Source organism: Osmerus eperlanus, chromosome 15 (assembly GCF_963692335.1).
Source record: "Osmerus eperlanus chromosome 15, fOsmEpe2.1, whole genome shotgun sequence".
Lineage (NCBI taxonomy): Eukaryota > Metazoa > Chordata > Actinopteri > Osmeriformes > Osmeridae > Osmerus > Osmerus eperlanus.
The window spans coordinates 16,506,958-16,527,173 of record NC_085032.1 but is presented as its reverse complement, the minus strand read 5'-3'; the positions used below and the strand labels follow the sequence as shown (position 1 = coordinate 16,527,173).

Below are 20,216 nucleotides of genomic sequence, written 5' to 3'. Positions count from 1 at the left end.
TGTATTTACTGTTTTTAAATACATATTACTAGATCTCATTACAATCTTATTAATTATTTTACATTTATTATCTTTTTGTATTTTATATTATCCTATTTTCTGCACTTCATAAGCACTTTTATTACTTTGTACTATTGTTGTTGTGATAGTCTATATCATGTTAAGCACCTTGAGACCTCTTTGTATTTTAACCCGTGTTATCTTCGGGTCATTCTGACCCATCAGTCATTGTGACCCACCGTCGTATTGCGACAAATTTACCTCATACAAAAACAAAGTGAAGCATTTTCTTTTAACTGTCGGGTTGTCTCAGACCCCCCACATTACAATGGTTAAAATACAATTATTTTTATTTGTTTTTGTATTGGGTGAAATTGGGTAAACACAACGATGGTTCGTTATGAACCTTTGGGTCATGTGACCCGAAGGCAGCACAAGGGTTAAAGTGTGCTATACAAATCAAATCCATTACAGTGGAGTCCATACCTCGAACGGGTTAGGGCTGTTTTGTGGTAAAGGGGAACCGACACAATATTAGGCAGGTGGTTATAATGTTATTGCTGATTGGTGCATTAGGAGGGCATCTTTATGTTCAAGTCTAGTAATAGTTAATTCTCTATAGGTTTTATAAAGGATGATAAGGATAGTGAAATCAATATATTTTGCCATTTAAAGGGTCATTGAGAGGGCTGATGTGTTCCTCTGTATAATACTTTTTGTATTTTATGTGCAGTGAGACATTTGCAACTTCCGATTTTTCCTTACTTTGTATAAATATATATTTTTTAATCCAGAAATATTGTTCAATGTAAACTCCTACCTTGATCGGTGTGAAAACTGAACAGTAAGAAGTGTCCCTGATCAGAAGCAGACAGGGCCCTGGGGAAGACTATCCTGAGATCACTGAAAGATACATTAGTAATCTAATCAAGAATAATGTTTGTATCAAATCTTCATCCCTCGGTAGTTATTGTACATTTCACAACAAAGCCACACTGTCACAACAATAAAATACCATCCATAGAATAAGGTGTGATCTTTTTATTACAGGCCATGTTATGATCAATCTTTAAAGAGTACTAAACTAATGATCATCATAGAAAAAACACACAATATCCTGTAATATAACCAACATAAAAAGAGGGCCTTACTGGTCTATTACTGATACAGTGAGGTACAGTAATACAGCTTTTGTGCAGGTTATACAGTCCTGGAACCATTGTTACAAAGTGCTGTTTTGATCGTTAGCGCTAAAGGCACACACTAACAAGCAAACATATGAGCAGAATCATGGACTGGTCCACATATACAGAAAACGATTATAACATTGTTATTCAGCAATCCACTTAGACATTCACGTATACATACAGAAATCATATAAATCATCAAAATTATATTAAAGTCAAACCCTCTGTCTGTGCAGTGTAATTCAGAGTATCACATGGCTCCATCCAATGACTTCTGTGTCTGACCAAGCGATTCCATTTATAGGTATAATACTATTATTTCAAGAAACAACAAGAACAAAAAGTTTCCCAGTTCAGCTATGACATAAATGTGAAAACATATTTATGGACAGTATTTGAATGTTGTCATTTCAGGTAGCATTATTGTTACAGATTATCTATAATCTAATAAAGAAAAAAACTAATATATATCTATTAGGTTTGATATAATAAAGATACTGTATTAACATTTAAGCTAAGCCAAAGATGCTAAAAATACGAGACATTCAAATATGAGACAAAAAGTAATTAGAGCTAAGAAAAACTCATACCTTGACTTGGACTCTGGTGGGCTGTGACCATTATGCCTGACAGAGAGTAATTCACTGTCTCCACATTCCAGAATCAGAATCTGCAAGTCACATGGGAGAGGAATGAGTGAGTGACTTAGTTGTCCAAGAAGGTCCTTTTACCTCACTGACACATGGTGATAAATATTCCCTCACCTGAAGTCTGACAGCTGCAACAGGGACAGTAAATATAAAATCAATCATCAATTATTTGAGTTAAGATAAAACCATTTAGTAAAAAGTATTAGTCAAAAAGAAACATTGACTAAACTTTAAATTCCAGTTCAGTTCACACTGCTTGTGGAGGCCAGATGCATAAATATAGCATCCGACCTTGATGGAGAATGATATTGGCAAAGACAAAGAGGAGTCCACTTCCCTGTGGTCTTACAGTCTTAACATGCCAGTTGCATTGTGTTCGGTGCCACGTCGCTGCTAACACGTGGAGACTGGACAGCTGGGAATGAGGGGTATAAAGAAAGGTTGTGCTTGGAATAGACGGCTCAGATGTTGACACTTAGTAAGGTGCTTCAATGAGGAGGTGGGGGGGGGGGGTTGGGTCAAGGTCGACCCAAGACACAAAGAACACATATTTTCCAATTATATTTCACGAATATAGTAGAGCCATAGTGTTCATCTCAACACTATATTCAAGAAATACAATCTCCCAGCGTACTATGAAGTATAACCTTGTTTGTTTTACAATCTTTATCACCTGAGTGGCTGTACAGCTTACTGACAGCATACCAATATTTACATTGTTAACATATGGAGTGGTATGTTAAGCTATAAAAGTTAATCAAGGAACCTCAAGGGTTCCAGCAATAAACCAAGGTGTGAAGTTGTGAAAGTCAAGAGGTCTCATTTCTGCCCCTTGAAGTCTTAACACAGGGTATCACTCTTCAGCAGGGACTGCCACCACATCATCACCTTCTATACAGCCTCACACTTGTGCACAGTAATACACTGACAGCTCTGATACCTTCTGTCAAGACGTGAGGTGGGGTTGGACCCAAACGCAGGGGAGTCGGCAGGCATGGCAGAAACAAGGGTTTTATTTCTCAAAAACGGGAACAGCTAGAGTACTCACACGGACAGGTATGGTAAGGACAAGACCAAGACTGGACACAAAACAGAAACCTAAATACACAGAACCAAACGACACACAGGTGGACACAATAACGCTAACGAGAACAGGTGAAGACAATGACAGGGAAACACTAGGGCAGGACAAAAAACTGAAACCGGGGGGGGGCACGGCTGTGGCCGTGACAGTACCTACTACTGAGGCTGGTTGGTACCTTATGGTACCTTATTCCATCCTTCCAACAAATGATTTAAGATCATGAAATGTTATCCTGAGGGAAAACAAGTTCACAGCTGTCAACAACTTGGTATCCTTTTCCTCCAGGTGAGGGAGCTGGAGACAGAGGTGGAGTTGGAGCAGAGGAAAGGAGGTGATTCAATGAAAGGAGTCCGTAAATATGAGACGCATCAAGGAGCTCACCTACCAGGTATACTGATTTGCTGTTGTTGCAAGGAAGTGTGCTTGTCAAAGACACATAATTATGCTAAATGTACTTCCCTGTAAAACAGACTGAGGAGGACCGTAAGAACTTGAGCCGTCTGCAAGACCTGGTAGACAAACTGCAGCTGAAAGTCAAGTCCTACAAGAGAACTGCAGAGGAGGCTGTAAGTACAAATCAACAACCTAACACACTGAATTTATATTTTGGAGGTGTGAAAGGGTGGTGGTCTGAAAGGGTGGTGGTGTGAAAGGGTGGTGGTGTGAAAGGGTGGTGGTCTGAAAGGGTGGAGGTCTGAAAGGGTGGTGGTGTGAAAGGGTGGAGGTCTGAAAGGGTGGAGGTGTGAAAGGGTGGAGGTCTGAAAGGGTGGAGGTGTGAAAGGGTGGAGGTGTGAAAGGGTGGAGGTGTGAAAGGGTGGAGGTCTGAAAGGGTGGAGGTGTGAAAGGGTGGTGGTCTGAAAGGGTGGTGGTGTGAAAGGGTGGAGGTCTGAAAGGGTGGTGGTGTGAAAGGGTGGAGGTCTGAAAGGGTGGTGGTGTGAAAGGGTGGAGGTCTGAAAGGGTGGTGGTCTGAAAGGACACGCAGAATGAAAATACTTGTGATATTTAAAATTCACATATATACTAAATTGAACTAATATGATATCAGTATACACAAAATGTAGTTCAGTGTTTAATTCATTTTTTAATGCATTTTCTATTACAGAAAGGACATGATGAAGAATGAAGCTTTCAGAAGGACCTTTTAAAATGTGTGGATAGCAGAGCCTTATTCTCTTCACTATAATCAATGTAACTTGGCAAAATAGAGAATAAAGTCAGTTGAAATCTCACCTCTGTGTAATGTCTGTTACCTTTTGGCCTACCTTTTCCCCCCAGAGGTTAGAGGAATAATGTACAGTGTAAACTTCTACCCTGATCCATGTGTAAAATGAACAGTAAGAAGTGTCCCTGATTAGAAGCTGACAGGGCCCTGGGGAAGGCGAGATGAGAAAACAACTTTCTGAAGGTAAAACAAATCTGCTCTAATCTACTGGGTTTTAGGCTTCCCTGTTCCCTTTCCCTCCCACTCTTCTCCTTTCACTGTGAAAACAAGTTTTAAAGGTAAAAAGACAAAAGTACGTAATGGATGAGACAGAGTTACCGATGTTGACATTCCTGATCACCCATGGCCATATACGAGGGAGATGTTCAAAGTTGTCTCTGTCAAAAAGGATTCCTGGGGAATGCGCTGAATGTCTATAGTGTATTTTTGTAATAATGTATTTATATGATATGAAGTCCAACAGGTAGTAGTAATGGCTACTTTTTACTGAAGTATTTGTCAGATCCCACACTTCTTAACTTAGGTGAAAAAGTGGATTCAGCACATCAAGTTTTACCAGTCTTTTTAAACATGAGTACCGTATTTCTTCGAATAAATGCCGACCTCAAATAAACGCTGAACCAAAAATGAACGTTGTGTAATAAACACCGCCCTCGAATAATCATCGCACCAAAACAATCTGAAAACGATTATTTAATTGGTTAAATTCAACCCCAGTATGTATTACACATGTACATAACTTTCTGCACAGCTTGAAAGCTAACGTGTATGAACGTTTTGGCATGCTGCTTCAGATTTCTACACGATGTAGAACACTTGAGACAGTTGTAGGTACTACCAACGCACAACTAATTGATAGCTAATGACAAAGGGAGTTGCCGCACTCATAGACAAACAAAGAATAGACAAGGAGGTCAGCGGTAGTAAATGAAACCGGCGTTTTAGCTGCATGATTCATTTGTCACAATGCCAGCAACAAAGTTGTCTATGGTTGCACTGTAGCTACAATTCACAAAATGTCTCTTACTAATTAAACGCCACCCTCAAATAAACGCCGCCCTCGAATAAACACTGCACCAAAAATGAACGTTATTTAATAAACGTTTATTCGAAGAAATACGGTATCTGTACTTCTGCTTAAGTGAAGGATGTGTACTTTTGCCATCTCTGCCCACAGGTTACTTTAGAGGGTTGACATGTGTTTGTCCATGTGGAGCTAAAATTAATTTCTTCATAAGCAGTGAGACCTTTGTAAACAAGCAACAGCTGTCACAACTAACCTGTTAGAAAATCAGAGGGTGAAGATTGGGCTTTCATGTTATAATAAATCATGGACAAGCAATTCTACATGCCATGGCTTTATCTCAGTGATAAAGTAAAGAAAACTATGCCACGTCAAGCATGATAATAGACCCTCCATGATTGCCCTTGACTTCATAAAATGAAAATATGCAAAAATATTTTAACAAAAGTTAACATCAAGCATCAATTCGTCTCAAGGTAAGAAAATTGCTGGAACAGTATACATATTAAAAATCGATGAGTTTTGATACAGGGCTCCCAGGAGCACGAGGAAGGCAAGATTCTCAGAGAAAACTTCTTATGTTAAAAACTGTGTGCGATACCTCTAAATGTAGTCATCACTAGTGAGTCAGAGGAATCACTAAAACAATTTTGTACACAAACAATTAAACAAAAAAACATAAGATTAAAACTAATTGTGAAGCCTTCCAACCACATGGTAAAGCAGCCGCATGATGTCAACTTAAGAGATACAGCAAAACCTCTTTTCCTCAAAGCGGACAGGTCTCTCCTCCCCCTGGCCCCCCTGACAGCAGCCAGGTCTCTCCTCCCCCTGGCCCCCCTGACAGCAGCCAGGTCTCTCCTCCCCCTGGCCCCCCTGACAGCAGCCAGGTCTCTCCTCCCCCTGGCCCCCCTGACAGCAGCTAGGTCTCTCCTCCCCCTGGCCCCCCTGACAGCAGCCAGGTCTCTCCTCCCCCTGGCCCCCCTGACAGCAGCCAGGTCTCTCCTCCCCCTGGCCCCCCTGACAGCAGCTAGGTCTCTCCTCCCCCTGGCCCCCCTGACAGCAGCCAGGTCTCTCCTCCCCCTGGCCCCCCTGACAGCAGCCAGGTCTCTCCTCCCCCTGGCCCCCCTGACAGCAGCCAGGTCTCTCCTCCCCCTGGCCCCCCTGACAGCAGCTAGGTCTCTCCTCCCCCTGGCCCCCCTGACAGCAGCCAGGTCTCTCCTCCCCCTGGCCCCCCTGACAGCAGCTAGGTCTCTCCTCCCCCTGGCCCCCCTGACAGCAGCCAGGTCTCTCCTCCCCCTGGCCCCCCTGACAGCAGCCAGGTCTCTCCTCCCCCTGGCCCCCCTGACAGCAGCTAGGTCTCTCCTCCCCCTGGCCCCCCTGACAGCAGCTAGGTCTCTCCTCCCCCTGGCCCCCCTGACAGCAGCTAGGTCTCTCCTCCCCCTGGCCCCCCTGACAGCAGCTAGGTCTCTCCTCCCCCTGGCCCCCCTGACAGCAGCTAGGTCTCTCCTCCCCCTGGCCCCCCTGACAGCAGCTAGGTCTCTCCTCCCCCTGGCCCCCCTGACAGCAGCCAGGTCTCTCCTCCCCCTGGCCCCCCTGACAGCAGCTAGGTCTCTCCTCCCCCTGGCCCCCCTGACAGCAGCTAGGTCTCTCCTCCCCCTGGCCCCCCTGACAGCAGCTAGGTCTCTCCTCCCCCTGGCCCCCCTGACAGCAGCTAGGTCTCTCCTCCCCCTGGCCCCCCTGACAGCAGCTAGGTCTCTCCTCCCCCTGGCCCCCCTGACAGCAGCTAGGTCTCTCCTCCCCCTGGCCCCCCTGACAGCAGCTAGGTCTCTCCTCCCCCTGGCCCCCCTGACAGAAGCCAGGTCTCTCCTCCCCCTGGCCCCCCTGACAGCAGCTAGGTCTCTCCTCCCCCTGGCCCCCCTGACAGCAGCTAGGTCTCTCCTCCCCCTGGCCCCCCTGACAGCAGCTAGGTCTCTCCTCCCCCTGGCCCCCCTGACAGCAGCTAGGTCTCTCCTCCCCCTGGCCCCCCTGACAGCAGCCAGGTCTCTCCTCCCCCTGGCCCCCCTGACAGCAGCTAGGTCTCTCCTCCCCCTGGCCCCCCTGACAGCCTCCCGGAACAGAGATCCTCATAGGTCTGGCAGCACACCTCTCCCTTTATAAACAGGCTTCAGCGCTGGAGAGGAGAAAGACACTCGACAACCTGGTAAGAACATAAGAGATGGCAAAGAAACCTGTCATAGAAACACACATTTGTCTGACAGATATATCGGGGGATATGGGTAAATCTCAAAACAATGAGCTGGTAAGTAGTTTAATTGTTCTTTATATATATTTCAGTTAGTAAAAAAAGAAATCTTAGGTTTTTAGGTGCAGTGTGACAGGAAAGGCAGAGAGCGAGAGGGAAAGACATGCAGCAGAGGGGCGAGGCCGGATTCTAACCTGAATTTAGTCTTAATTCTATCTCCAGTGACTTTCCTTTACGTGCATCTCATGCCAATATCATACCGTGTTAGTTTGTATGTCTGTCAAAAGGTTTTATGAAACAAAACATATTTATTTCTCTTTTTGATCAAGATGCAGATCTCAGGATGGGGGACACCTTGATGGCAGAGTTTGGGGCAGCAGCTCCTTTTCTGAGGAAGTCAGACAAGGAACGTCTGGAGGCCCAGACTTGTTCTTTTGACATGAAGAAGGAGTGCCTGACCCAGAGGTTGAGTACGTCAAGGCTTCAATTACCAGTAGAGATGGGGACAAAGTCACCGTTAACACTGAGTTTGGGACGGTATGTACAACAACACAACAATTAGTGATTAAACCCACTGCAGATGAGAGCAGCTCTACCATCCTTCAAAAGTACATGGGAATCAATATCACAAAAATGGCAATGGATGACTTTGTTAATGACTTTATCCATTTGTACAGTAGAAAGTAGAACGCTGGCCCAATAGTTCGAAACACTTTCTTTATAGATGAAATGCGGGCTACCTAACTAACAGCAAAACAACAGAGATGGCAAAAGTACACATCTAAACTGTTTAGATGTGTAAACTGTTGAAAAAAACTGGTAAAAGTTGAAGTGCTGACTACACTTTTTCACTCAAGTTAAAGTAAAGAAGTGTAGGCCCTGACATATATTTAAGTAAAAAGTTGCCATTACTACTAGCTGTTGGACCTCATGTCATATTACGCAGGTAATTGGACATCACACTATATTCATATTAACTCATACATTAATACAAAAATACACAATAGACACACACATTCGGCAGGAATCCTTTTTGACACCGACAATTTCGAACATCTCCCTCATTATGGCCATGGGTGATCAGGAATGTCTATACTCTCAGTCAGGTCGACATCGCCAACTCCCTCTGTCTCATCCATAACGTAATTCCATTGTCACTGGCATTAAAAGTACCAGACAGCTGAGAATGATCCCCTCAACAGAGAAGGTAGCATTCAGTTCAGGAGGCTAATTACGGAGCCTCACAGTCAGAGGTGAAGCCCGAGTAGTATTTCTGCATTGACCAAAGATCCAATATTCATTAGTATCACAGGTTACTTGAGTGGTGTGTCTGCCCATGTGCAGCAAAAATATATTTCTTTATGTCCAGTGAGACATGATCTTTTCTGAAGCATTAGTTATGGCAGCTGCTGCCTGTTTAGAGGAAATTAAGATGTGATTCAGGTATGTTAAAATGACTCATGGACAAGAGAAGGAATCATATAACAATTGCTTGTGTTATCTTTGTCCTCAAGGATAAAGCAAAGGAAATGATGCCAAGTTAACCAGATGGAGTAAGGCAATGGAAGGATAATGAGTTGGCCGACCTTGGCTTTATTGAAGGACAGCTACAGTTATTCACCTCAATGTGCAAAGAAATGCACAGCAATTGTGCAGTAACTGCACAACAAAACTATAAAGCAAATATTAGAAGCAACAGGCTCTTTGGCATAAAACATTTTGGCACTATCACCATGAAGCTGCCTTATGATGTAAAACTCTCTATTAGGAGCTACAGCAAAGGATGATGCTCTCAAAGCCCTCAGGTCACCCCTCCCCCTGGCCCCCCTGATAGCCTCTTGGAACAATGAGCCTCATAGGTCTATGGGAGCACACCTCTACCCCAAATGAAGAAACATTCAAAAAATGTAATCTAGCCCTTGATTCCTGTCCATGTAGGGCAGATCAGTACCCTTTATAAACAGACACGGGGGGTTAGAGAGAAGAAGGACCCTAGGCAACCTGAGGAAGACAGAGCAGAGACACTTTCCATACCAACCTTTCAGGAGATTCTCTCAAAGTAACCAACATCAGGTAGGAACAGCTTCCATGAAAGTTATAGATACAACATGTGTTTAGATACAGTCTGGACACAAGACAAAGATTTAGAGCTGAAATTGAATGTATCATTTATTATAACAGGTTTATGTAATGGTATGAATTGGCCAAGATAATAAATGTTTAAATGGTTGAAAATACAAATGAAAATCAGAGACTGTACTTATAAAAAGTGATGTACATTTCCAAAACTGATGCACCACAAACAAGACACCTGCAGCATTTTACTATGAAGTGTGGTCTGAACAATGTACCGGTACTGTGTTGTTAATTGGCTGAGAGAGAATCTGTCACTTTTGTTTTTATGTAGAATTGTATTTATCATAAAAGCAAACTGCCACATAAAGTTCATTTTAAAATGTATTTAGGATTTTCAAAATAAACATAAATTGGCAGCTTAGAGTCTAATGCACTTTTGAAAGACTTGCAATTTTTACAGTCTTTACTGTAGCCTGAATGTCCTAGCCTGGGAATAACATCAATCTGGCAATGCCAGGCTATGAATTTCCTTTACTGTGAAATAATTGCCAATATCATTCTGTAACCTTTTGTAGGACTATCGAAACAGTAAAAAAATCGATTATTAATAACGATTAATAATTTATAAAAATAATAACAATGATGATTATATGTATTACTTTCTCATGCCACAGATCTCAGGATGGGGGATGCCTTGATGGCAGAGTTTGGGGCAGCAGCTCCTTTTCTGAGGAAGTCAGACAAGGAACGTCTGGAGGCCCAGACTCGTTATTTTGACATGAAGAAGAACTGCTTTGTGCCTGACCCAGAGGTTGAGTACGTCAAGGCACTAATAAGCAGTAGAGATGGGGACAAAGTCACTGTTGAAACTGAGTTTGGGAAGGTATGCACAGCACAATTATTAATACATAAAAATAGCTGATTGTAAAACTGTTATATTCTTCCAAAGTATATGGGAAACAATAAATCAAGTCTATGTTATTTTCTAATAATGCAAAATGTTACAAACAGTAAAGTAATTTACATCCTGCACTCTATCCATTTCCAGACAACAACACATAAGGAGGATGACATCCATCCCCAGAACCCGCCAAAGTTTGATAAAATTGAGGACATGGCGATGTTCACCTTCCTGCACGAGCCTGCTGTGCTGTTTAACCTCAAAGAGCGTTATGCAGCCTGGATGATCTACGTGAGTAACACAACGTACAAATAGGTTCCTACTGAGTAGAATATGATCATTTAAGAAGTAAAAATACTCTCCTCCCCCACAGACCTACTCAGGACTGTTCTGTGTGACTGTCAACCCCTACAAGTGGCTGCCAGTGTACGATCAGTCAGTTGTCAATGCTTACAGAGGCAAGAAGAGGAGTGAAGCTCCTCCTCACATCTTCTCCATCTCTGACAATGCCTACCAGTACATGCTGTCAGGTAAAACCCAACTTGCTTTTTTCAAACGTGACTTTTCTCAATTTGAAGCGAAATGAATGCAGATTTTTCTTTCCTTTTCTTTTAACAGACAGGGAAAATCAATCTGTACTGATCACGTAAGTACATTTAATATTTATCTGGACTTTCCACACATTTCATTTACTTAGGTTCACTGATGGGAGTGCCTAAATCCATGCAAGAGTACAACACATTTAACAACAATTAAACATGTCAAACCTCCAAATATCACATTTTCATCTCCAGTGGAGAATCCGGTGCAGGAAAGACTGTGAACACCAAGAGAGTCATCCAGTACTTGGCCAGCATTGCAGCTGTTGGTGGAAAGAAGGATGCCGCACAGGAGAAAAAGGTAGGGCTTTTTGATGTTAAAGTGGTCTAATTTTGTTAGTACTGAACTCTACTGTATAATGACCAATGGGTTATAAACATTTTAATCAATGTTGGGTTTTTGGATTCTAGGGCACCCTGGAGGATCAAATCATCCAGTGTAACCCTGCCCTGGAGGCTTTTGGTAATGCCAAGACCATCAGAAATGACAACTCCTCCAGATTCGTAAGATTTCTTCAGTCATGTTTAACATGCACTATATTCTACATGATTGTATCACCCAGTTGACAGTGAGTGTACAATTCCTTCACTTACAGGGAAAATTCATCAGAATTCATTTTGGAGTGAGTGGGAAGCTTTCATCCGCAGACATTGAAACTTGTGAGTAGTTTAAGACTAATGTCTCCAAAATAATACAGTATTCAATATGATACAACTAGTCTGGTGAAACCATCAATACCCTTGACCTCCTGCTCATGAATCCTGTTTGATCCAAGTAAATTCACATGTATTTTCTCTTCTTGACAGATCTCCTGGAGAAGTCACGTGTCACTTTCCAGCTCAAGGCTGAGAGAGACTACCACATCTTCTACCAGATCCTGTCTCAACAGAAGCCAGAACTGTTGGGTCAGTATTCAAGAAATGATTCATTACAAATCTGTCAAACACAGATTGACCATCAAAATAGCGCTTTAATTTTATTTACAGATATGCTGCTTATCACCACCAACCCCTATGATTACGCCTTCATCTCCCAAGGAGAGATTACTGTAACATCCATTGTTGATTCTGATGAGCTGGTTGCTACTGATGTAAGTGAAGTATATCTATATCAAACTATTCTTGCTGTACTACTATATGTAAACATTTTACAAAGATTAAAATGTTCAACTTTATAATAGGAAGCCTTTGATGTGCTGGGGTTCACCCAAGAGGAAAAGAACGGCATTTACAAGATGATTGGTGCCATCATGCACATGGGCAACATGAAGTTCAAGAACAAGCAGAGGGAAGAGCAGGCAGAGCCAGATGGCACTGAGGGTAACTCTTTATGATCAAAATGTAATGTGTTCCCTTTGTGTTTGGCATGGTCTTGAAGCACAGTGAAATCTTTCTCTGTGCTCAAATGTGAAATCTGTTTTTGGCACCATTTTGTTGGGTTTAGCTAAATAAATCCCTAATATACAAACTCTTAGCTTTGAGTCAACACAGAGCTTTATCCAATCATTTTGAACCTGTTTCTCTCTGCCTCTGCCTTTCCAGATACCGACAAAGTGGCGTACCTGATGGCCTTGAACTCTGCTGACCTGATCAAGGGTCTCTGCCACCCAAGGGTCAAAGTAGGAAACGAGTGGGTCACCAAAGGTCAAAGTGTCCAGCAGGTGATTCAAATATCCTATTATTTCCACTGGATGAGCTTCATTAAACTCACGTAGTCTGCTGACTGATTCAATTTGGAGTTTCTAAACAAATTATTTAGAAGGGATTTTTTAAATAGTTATATTACTGTTACAATAACAGTTTTGACTGGCAATTAATTGAACACAATGTTTAGCTTACAAAATTTGACATGGTGTCTGTCTACAGGTGTACTACTCCATTGGTGCTCTGTCCAAGTCAGTGTATGAGAAGATGTTCCTGTGGATGGTGATTAGAATCAACCAATCCCTGGACACCAAGAACGCTCGCCAGCATTACATTGGTGTGCTGGACATTGCAGGCTTTGAGATCTTTGATGTGAGTAATTTTTGTTTTAGAACTGTGGAATATAACAAAATATTTTTGGTTGCCTTTTTATTTATAGAGACAGTTAGAGGGAGACAGGAAAGCAGGGGAAAAATGGAAAATGCCCAGAATCAAACCCTGGGTCACTGAGCCTTAGGGGCGCAAAAAAGATTATTCTTAGATAACTAAACCCTGTTGGTTTGTACTCATGCAGCGCTAAATTCATCAGTACTGAACCTCACGCAACCGAATATTTGCAAAAAGTAACTTTTTGAGGTACTTCCAGGGAGAGATTTTGTATTAATAATGATAATGGGTTGTGTTTTATGTATCAATTGGAGCATTTGAGGAAGTCCCCAAAAGCATTTTAATATTTTTTAACAAGGGGTGGTATTTGAACCATTGTATGGTAGAATAATATTCAATTTACTTATTTTCCAGTTCAACACCTTTGAACAGCTGTGCATCAACTTCACTAATGAGAAGCTGCAGCAGTTCTTCAATCACCACATGTTTGTGCTGGAGCAAGAAGAGTACAAGAAAGAAGGAATTGTTTGGGTGTTCATTGACTTTGGCATGGACTTGGCAGCCTGCATTGAGCTTATCGAGAAGGTTAGTATCAAGTTTAATTAAGTTATATTATGTATAAGAGGTACTTATCTAAACCACTTTTGGATAAAAAGAGCTAACAGGGTTGCTTAAGTGAGGTGGCAGGACTTGAACTTAAAGTCAGCACTGTTACTTCCCAAATTTGACTTGGAACATTTTGTCTTTTGTTCCGCCAACCAGCCCATGGGTATCATGTCCATCCTTGAAGAGGAGTGCATGTTCCCCAAAGCCAGTGATGCTACATTCAAGGCCAAGCTGTATGACAACCACCTGGGAAAAACTGCCAACTTCCAGAAGCCCAGGATTATAAAAGGTCGACCAGAGGCCCATTTCTCCCTGGTTCACTATGCTGGTATCGTTGACTACAACATTGGTAACTGGCTGGTGAAGAACAAGGACCCTCTGAATGAGACTGTGGTCGGACTCTTCCAGAAATCAAGTCTTAAGATGTTGGCTGTGCTTTTTACTGGCTATGCTGGTGCTGACGCTGCTGGTAAATATAAAAATAACAATATCTCATCTTGTATCTTTAGAGAACTATTGAGAAAAAAAAACTATATATTATCTTCTAATTAATGACAGCTGAGTCTGGAGGAGGAAAGAAGAAGAAAGGCTCCTCTTTCCAGACAGTGTCTGCTTTGCACAGGGTGAGTTTGTGTGTGGATGTTCAAGATGTTACAGTGATGATAATTAGTCTTATAATATAGATAATAACACTGTAATTCAAGTTATCTAATACAAAAACACTAATAGCATGATTGTTCAAAATCTTTCTATCCACAGGAGAACCTGAACAAACTCATGACCAACTTGAGGTCTACTCACCCCCACTTTGTGCGTTGCCTCATCCCCAACGAGACCAAGACTCCTGGGGCCATGGAGAACCCTCTGGTCATGCACCAGCTGCGCTGTAACGGTGTGCTGGAAGGCATCAGAATCTGCAGGAAGGGATTCCCCAACAGGATTCAGTACGGTGACTTCAAACAAAGGTGGAAAAACATTCAATAACTTTATTATGAGTATCATATTTGATCATTGTATAAACCCTAACACTAACCCTGATCATATTTGTTTACTTTTGTAATTAAATTCAGATACCGCATCCTAAACCCAAATGTTATCCCTGAGGGAGCGTTTATGGACAACAAGAAGGCAGCAGAAAAACTGCTGGGTAGTCTGGACATTGACCACGAGGAGTATAGATTAGGACACACTAAGGTAAATATACTGAAAATAGGAGGCTGGCATAAAAGCCCTGTTTCAATGAGCAGCATGAAAACGTATAATTTGAGTATCTTTATCAGGTGTTCTTCAAGGCTGGTCTGCTGGGTGTTCTTGAGGAGATGAGAGACGACCGTCTCTCTCTCATCATCACAGGGCTCCAGTCCAGAGCACGTGGTGTACTAGCCAGAAATGAGTTCCAGAAAATTGTAGATCGCAGGTAGTATTCTCTATAGTTACTACAAAAATGTGTCTGAGGTGAGTGAAAGTAAGCTAAAAGATCATTCTGTTTGGGATCAGGGATGCCCTGCTTGTGATCCAGTGGAACATCCGTGCCTTCATGGGGGTCAAGAATTGGCCCTGGATGAAGATGTTCTTCAAGATCAAACCTCTGCTTGTCTCAGCCGAGACTGAGAAAGAGATGGCCAACATGAAGGAAGAGTTTATAAAACTTAAAGAAGCTTATGCTAAATCTGAAGCCCGTAGGAAGGAGCTGGAAGAGAAAATGGTCTCCCTTGTCCAGGAGAAGAATGACCTTCAACTCGCAGTCCAAACTGTGAGTGACAGCTACAACAACCGAACAGTATAATATTGTACTAACATAAATCAGATTTTTCTTGAAGTTGTAATTATTTGGTCCCCTCACAGGAACAAGACAGTCTGGGAGATTCTGAGGAGAGGTGTGAGGGATTGATCAAGAGCAAGATCCAGCTTGAGGCCAAATCCAAGGAGCTGACTGAAAGACTGGAGGATGAGGAGGAGATGAATGCAGAGCTTACTGCTAAGAAGAGGAAGCTGGAGGATGAGTGTTCAGAACTCAAGAAAGACATTGATGATCTGGAACTCACTCTGGCCAAAGTGGAGAAGGAGAAGCATGCCACGGAGAACAAGGTAAAGACCAACTTGACTTGATAATGAGATCAGAGTAAAGGTGAGAACAAAATATACCTACACTATATGACTTCAGGTTAAAAACCTGACTGAGGAGATGGCAGCTCTGGATGAAATCATCGCCAAGCTGACCAAGGAGAAGAAAGCTCTCCAGGAGGCTCACCAGCAGACACTGGACGACCTTCAGAGTGAGGAAGACAAAGTCAACACTCTGACCAAGGCCAAAACCAAGCTGGAACAGCAGGTTGATGATGTGAGTATCAAAAAATTAAGTCATCAAGTGTTACTTTAAGTTACAAGTAGAACAAAGGTGAAGGGTTTTTGTCATGATATTCCACTTGTATGACCAACCAGCTTGAAGGTTCTCTGGAGCAAGAGAAGAAGGTAAGAATGGACCTTGAGAGAGCCAAGAGGAAGCTGGAGGGAGACCTGAAGTTGACCCAGGAGAGCCTAATGGACCTGGAGAACGACAAACAGCAGATGGAGGAGAGACTGAAGAAGTGAGATTATAACCCAAAGGACTGTATCACAACAATGCTTACTTTTATTTAAATTCTAAATACACTTAGTATTGCTAGTTTACGTACCCTTAGTATAGTTAGACCTCATATTTTTCTTTTTTTCTTTAATTAATTTAAAGATTCCTATACGTTTAATGTATGCAGCTTCCTTGTCTGTGCAAAAGTTCCTTGTCTGTGCAAACTTTCATGGCGATTAAAACCCATTCTGATTCTGATTGGGTTATAATGTGTATAATTTCCACAGGAAGGACTTTGAGATAAGTCAACTCAGCAGCAAGATTGAGGATGAGCAGGCCATGGGTGCACAGCTTCAGAAGAAACTGAAGGAGCTGCAGGTTAGTCAATAGCACTGTATGGTTAAAGCTGCCTTGTAGGATACCAGCTGTTTGAACTCTGATCTCATCAGAAATCCTTACATTGTAGGCCCGTATTGAGGAGCTTGAGGAAGAGCTGGAGGCTGAGAGAGCTGCCCGTGCCAAGGTTGAGAAGCAGAGGGCAGACTTGTCCAGAGAGTTGGAGGAGATCAGTGAGAGGCTGGAGGAGGCTGGTGGAGCCACTGCTGCCCAGATTGAGATGAACAAGAAGAGAGAGGCAGAGTTCCAGAAGGTGCGCAGAGACCTTGAAGAGGCTACTCTGCAGCATGAGGCTACAGCTGCCACTCTGAGGAAGAAGAATGCAGACAGTGTGGCCGACCTGGGGGAGCAGATTGACAACCTTCAGAGAGTGAAGCAGAAGCTGGAGAAGGAGAAGAGTGAGCTCAGGCTGGAGCTGGACGATGTGGTCTCCAACATGGAGCAGATTGTCAAGTCCAAAGTGAGTGGTCCTAATATGAGAAGTTAAGAATTAGTAACAGGTGTATGTAAGTCCCCTATGTATATATGTACCTCAAATGGTCAAGTCTTATGTTTTAAACAACTACAGATTAAGTAACTGATTACAAATAGAATGCCACATTCATCTTGTGACGGACAATTAAAAATGTATTTTTACAGACAAACTCTGAGAAAATGTGCAGAACCCTTGAAGATCAGATGACTGAATACAGGACTAAATCTGAGGAGGGACAGCGATCCATCAATGATTTCACCATGCAGAAAGCAAAGCTTCAAACTGAAAATGGTAAGAAAACTCTCAAATAGAATAAAACTCACTGGAAATCCCATGGCTACTTACCTTTCTTTCAGGAGATAAAACATTTTAAATCTTAAAGGTCTTGCGCAAAAGCAGGCAATGCAGAATATTGAAATATAGGCCTATCTTTTGTTTTTAATAGGTGAACTTGCTAGGCAACTGGAGGAGAAGGACTCCCTGGTTTCCCAACTGACCAGAGGAAAACAGTCCAACGTTCAGCAGATTGAGGATCTCAAAAGACAACTGGAGGAGGAAGTCAAGGTATGGACAGTAACTGCGTTATTATCCTAGCAGAAATAATCATGGTCCAGCATCAATATTATGTCTACCTTTTTCCAGGCAAAGAATGCTCTAGCCCATGCAGTGCAGTCTGCTCGCCATGACTCAGAGCTGCTGAGGGAGCAGTATGAGGAGGAGCAGGAGGCCAAGGCTGAGCTGCAGCGCAGCATGTCCAAGGCTAACTCTGAGGTGGCTCAGTGGAGAACCAAGTATGAAACTGATGCCATCCAGAAGACCGAGGAGCTGGAAGAGGCCAAGTAAGGAGATCCTCACAATCACACAATGCTTCACTTCAGAATGGACAATGTACCACAATACAGTCATACTGACTGTGCTAGGATTATACAAAGTTTATTTTCTGTCAAACAGGAAGAAGCTGGCTCAGCGTCTGCAAGATGCAGAAGAGGCTGTGGAAGCTGTCAATGCTAAATGTTCCTCCCTGGATAAGACTAAACACAGACTCCAGAATGAGATTGAAGATCTCATGGTGGATGTGGAGAGATCCAATGCTGCTGCTGCTGTTCTGGACAAGAAGCAAAGAAACTTTGACAAGGTACAGTGATGGATCTTCAAGAGAATCTGGGTAAAAATACAGAGCACCATTCGTTAATGCTGCTTGTGTCACCTCCAGGTCCTGGCAGAGTGGAAGCAGAAGTATGAGGAGTCCCAGACTGAGCTGGAAAGCGCCCAGAAGGAGGCCAGATCCCTCAGCACTGAGCTGTTCAAACTGAAGAACTCCTATGAAGAGTCTCTGGATCATCTGGAGACCATGAAGAGGGAGAACAAGAACCTCCAAGGTCTGAATATTAACAAACTTGGCATAATTCTTTACATTGTCAATCTATATAGGACATTGTCATAAACTGAATGGGTTCCTGTCAACAGAGGAAATTTCTGACCTGACTGAGCAACTTGGTGAGGGTGGAAAGACCATCCATGAGTTGGAGAAGATTCGTAAACAGCTGGAGCAGGAGAAGGCTGAGATCCAGACTGCTCTGGAGGAAGCTGAGGTGAGACAAAAAAATATTCTTAAAAAGAGAAAAAGTACTCCCAGAAGCATTTGCTGGACACACATTATGGGCTGTGTTCTTGTAGGGCTCCCTGGAGCACGAGGAAGGCAAGATTCTCAGAGCTCAGCTGGAGTTCAATCAGGTCAAAGCTGACATTGAGCGCAAACTGGTGGAGAAGGATGAGGAGATGGAAATGGCCAAGAGAAACCAGCAGAGAGTGGTGGATACCCTGCAAAGTTCCCTGGAGTCTGAGACTCGCAGCAGGAACGAGGCTCTCAGGCTGAAGAAGAAGATGGAGGGAGACCTCAATGAGATGGAGATCCAGCTCAGCCAGGCCAACAGGCAGGCAGCCGAGGCCCAGAAGCAACTCAAGGGCCTCCATGCACATATGAAGGTAAAAATGCTGGACCTAAAATATCCTGTCTTGCTAAACACCCCAATGCTTACTGATATAGTGGCTACAGCCAGAAAGAGAATGAACCAGTTTAAGTGCAAGTTTACATGATAACAACCAATATTTTTTCAACAGGACTCCCAACTGCAGCTGGATGATGCTCTTCGTAGCAATGATGATCTGAAGGAGAACATTGCCATTGTGGAGAGACGTAGCAATCTGCTGCAGGCTGAACTGGATGAGCTGAGGTCCATGGTGGAGCAGACTGAGAGAGGCCGCAAACTGGCTGAGCAGGAACTGCTGGATGTCAGTGAGAGGGTTCAGCTGCTACACTCTCAGGTAACATGTTGATGGAGTACACCAGTTAAAACAGGTTATTGCATTCTTTCTAAATAAAAACACTTAACACATTTTCTCTTATAGAACACCAGTCTGCTGAACCAGAAGAAGAAGCTAGAGGGTGACACTTCCCAGCTTCAGAATGAAGTGGAGGAGGCTGTGCAGGAGTGCAGGAATGCTGAGGAGAAAGCCAAGAAGGCCATCACTGATGCTGCCATGATGGCAGAGGAGCTGAAGAAGGAGCAGGACACCAGTGCTCACCTGGAGCGCATGAAGAAGAACATGGAGCAGACCATCAAGGACCTGCAGCACCGTCTGGATGAAGCTGAGCAAATCGCCATGAAGGGTGGCAAGAAGCAGGTCCAGAAGCTGGAGGCCAGGGTGAGTGTCTGAGGCTGGTTGGTACCTTATGGTACCTTATTCCATCCTTCCAACAAATGATTTAAGATTATGAAACGGGAAAACAGGTTCACAGCTGTCAACAACTTGGTATCCTTTTCCTCCAGGTGAGGGAGCTGGAGACAGAGGTGGAGTTGGAGCAGAGGAAGAGCAGTGATTCAGTGAAAGGAGTCCGTAAATATGAGAGACGCATCAAGGAGCTCACCTACCAGGTATACAGTAGTTCTTGCTGTCATCTGTAAAATGTCCTTTCATCAGAGCGTAGAGCTTGAGAAACAAGATGGAACATGATTCTGTTTCCCTTTCGTCATGGTCCAGACTGAGGAGGACCGTAAGAACTTGAGCCGTCTGCAAGACCTGGTGGACAAACTGCAGCTGAAGGTCAAGTCCTTCAAGAGAACTGCAGAGGAGGCTGTGAGTAGAAATAGTG

General features: G+C 43.2%; 1 protein-coding gene and 2 long non-coding RNA genes across 3 annotated transcripts in view; 2 read left to right on the top strand and 1 right to left on the bottom strand.

Moving 5' to 3' along the window:
- Positions 1–1,082: 1,082 nt before the first annotated feature.
- Positions 1,083–20,216, bottom strand: part of LOC134034753 (uncharacterized) — a 25,397-nt gene continuing 6,263 nt past the window's right edge. The window contains exons 3-4 of the long non-coding RNA XR_009932268.1: positions 1,778–2,777; positions 1,083–1,499 (exon numbers count right to left, since the gene is read on the bottom strand). This is a non-coding gene — a long non-coding RNA (uncharacterized LOC134034753). The remainder of the gene's footprint in view (positions 1,500–1,777; positions 2,778–20,216) is intronic.
- On the top strand, positions 2,754–4,150 carry LOC134034752 (uncharacterized). Its single transcript, XR_009932266.1, has 4 exons — positions 2,754–2,992; positions 3,207–3,309; positions 3,392–3,487; positions 4,024–4,150. It is a non-coding gene; the product is annotated as an uncharacterized LOC134034752 (long non-coding RNA).
- Positions 9,403–20,216, top strand: part of LOC134034745 (myosin-7-like) — an 11,299-nt gene continuing 485 nt past the window's right edge. Inside the window, exons 1-36 of the mRNA XM_062479322.1 lie at positions 9,403–9,485; positions 10,163–10,371; positions 10,537–10,680; positions 10,763–10,919; positions 11,008–11,035; positions 11,184–11,289; positions 11,400–11,492; positions 11,585–11,648; positions 11,796–11,894; positions 11,976–12,079; positions 12,170–12,308; positions 12,531–12,649; positions 12,855–13,004; positions 13,434–13,604; positions 13,782–14,094; positions 14,184–14,248; positions 14,385–14,590; positions 14,696–14,819; positions 14,906–15,042; positions 15,123–15,378; positions 15,471–15,713; positions 15,790–15,966; positions 16,068–16,213; positions 16,479–16,569; positions 16,658–17,047; positions 17,227–17,353; positions 17,508–17,626; positions 17,705–17,901; positions 18,014–18,197; positions 18,276–18,441; positions 18,530–18,654; positions 18,740–19,048; positions 19,184–19,387; positions 19,472–19,768; positions 19,894–19,998; positions 20,105–20,200. Coding sequence (XP_062335306.1) covers positions 10,171–10,371; positions 10,537–10,680; positions 10,763–10,919; positions 11,008–11,035; positions 11,184–11,289; positions 11,400–11,492; positions 11,585–11,648; positions 11,796–11,894; positions 11,976–12,079; positions 12,170–12,308; positions 12,531–12,649; positions 12,855–13,004; positions 13,434–13,604; positions 13,782–14,094; positions 14,184–14,248; positions 14,385–14,590; positions 14,696–14,819; positions 14,906–15,042; positions 15,123–15,378; positions 15,471–15,713; positions 15,790–15,966; positions 16,068–16,213; positions 16,479–16,569; positions 16,658–17,047; positions 17,227–17,353; positions 17,508–17,626; positions 17,705–17,901; positions 18,014–18,197; positions 18,276–18,441; positions 18,530–18,654; positions 18,740–19,048; positions 19,184–19,387; positions 19,472–19,768; positions 19,894–19,998; positions 20,105–20,200 — 5,652 coding nt within the window. The 5' untranslated portion in view covers positions 9,403–9,485; positions 10,163–10,170. The remainder of the gene's footprint in view (positions 9,486–10,162; positions 10,372–10,536; positions 10,681–10,762; positions 10,920–11,007; positions 11,036–11,183; positions 11,290–11,399; positions 11,493–11,584; positions 11,649–11,795; positions 11,895–11,975; positions 12,080–12,169; positions 12,309–12,530; positions 12,650–12,854; positions 13,005–13,433; positions 13,605–13,781; positions 14,095–14,183; positions 14,249–14,384; positions 14,591–14,695; positions 14,820–14,905; positions 15,043–15,122; positions 15,379–15,470; positions 15,714–15,789; positions 15,967–16,067; positions 16,214–16,478; positions 16,570–16,657; positions 17,048–17,226; positions 17,354–17,507; positions 17,627–17,704; positions 17,902–18,013; positions 18,198–18,275; positions 18,442–18,529; positions 18,655–18,739; positions 19,049–19,183; positions 19,388–19,471; positions 19,769–19,893; positions 19,999–20,104; positions 20,201–20,216) is intronic.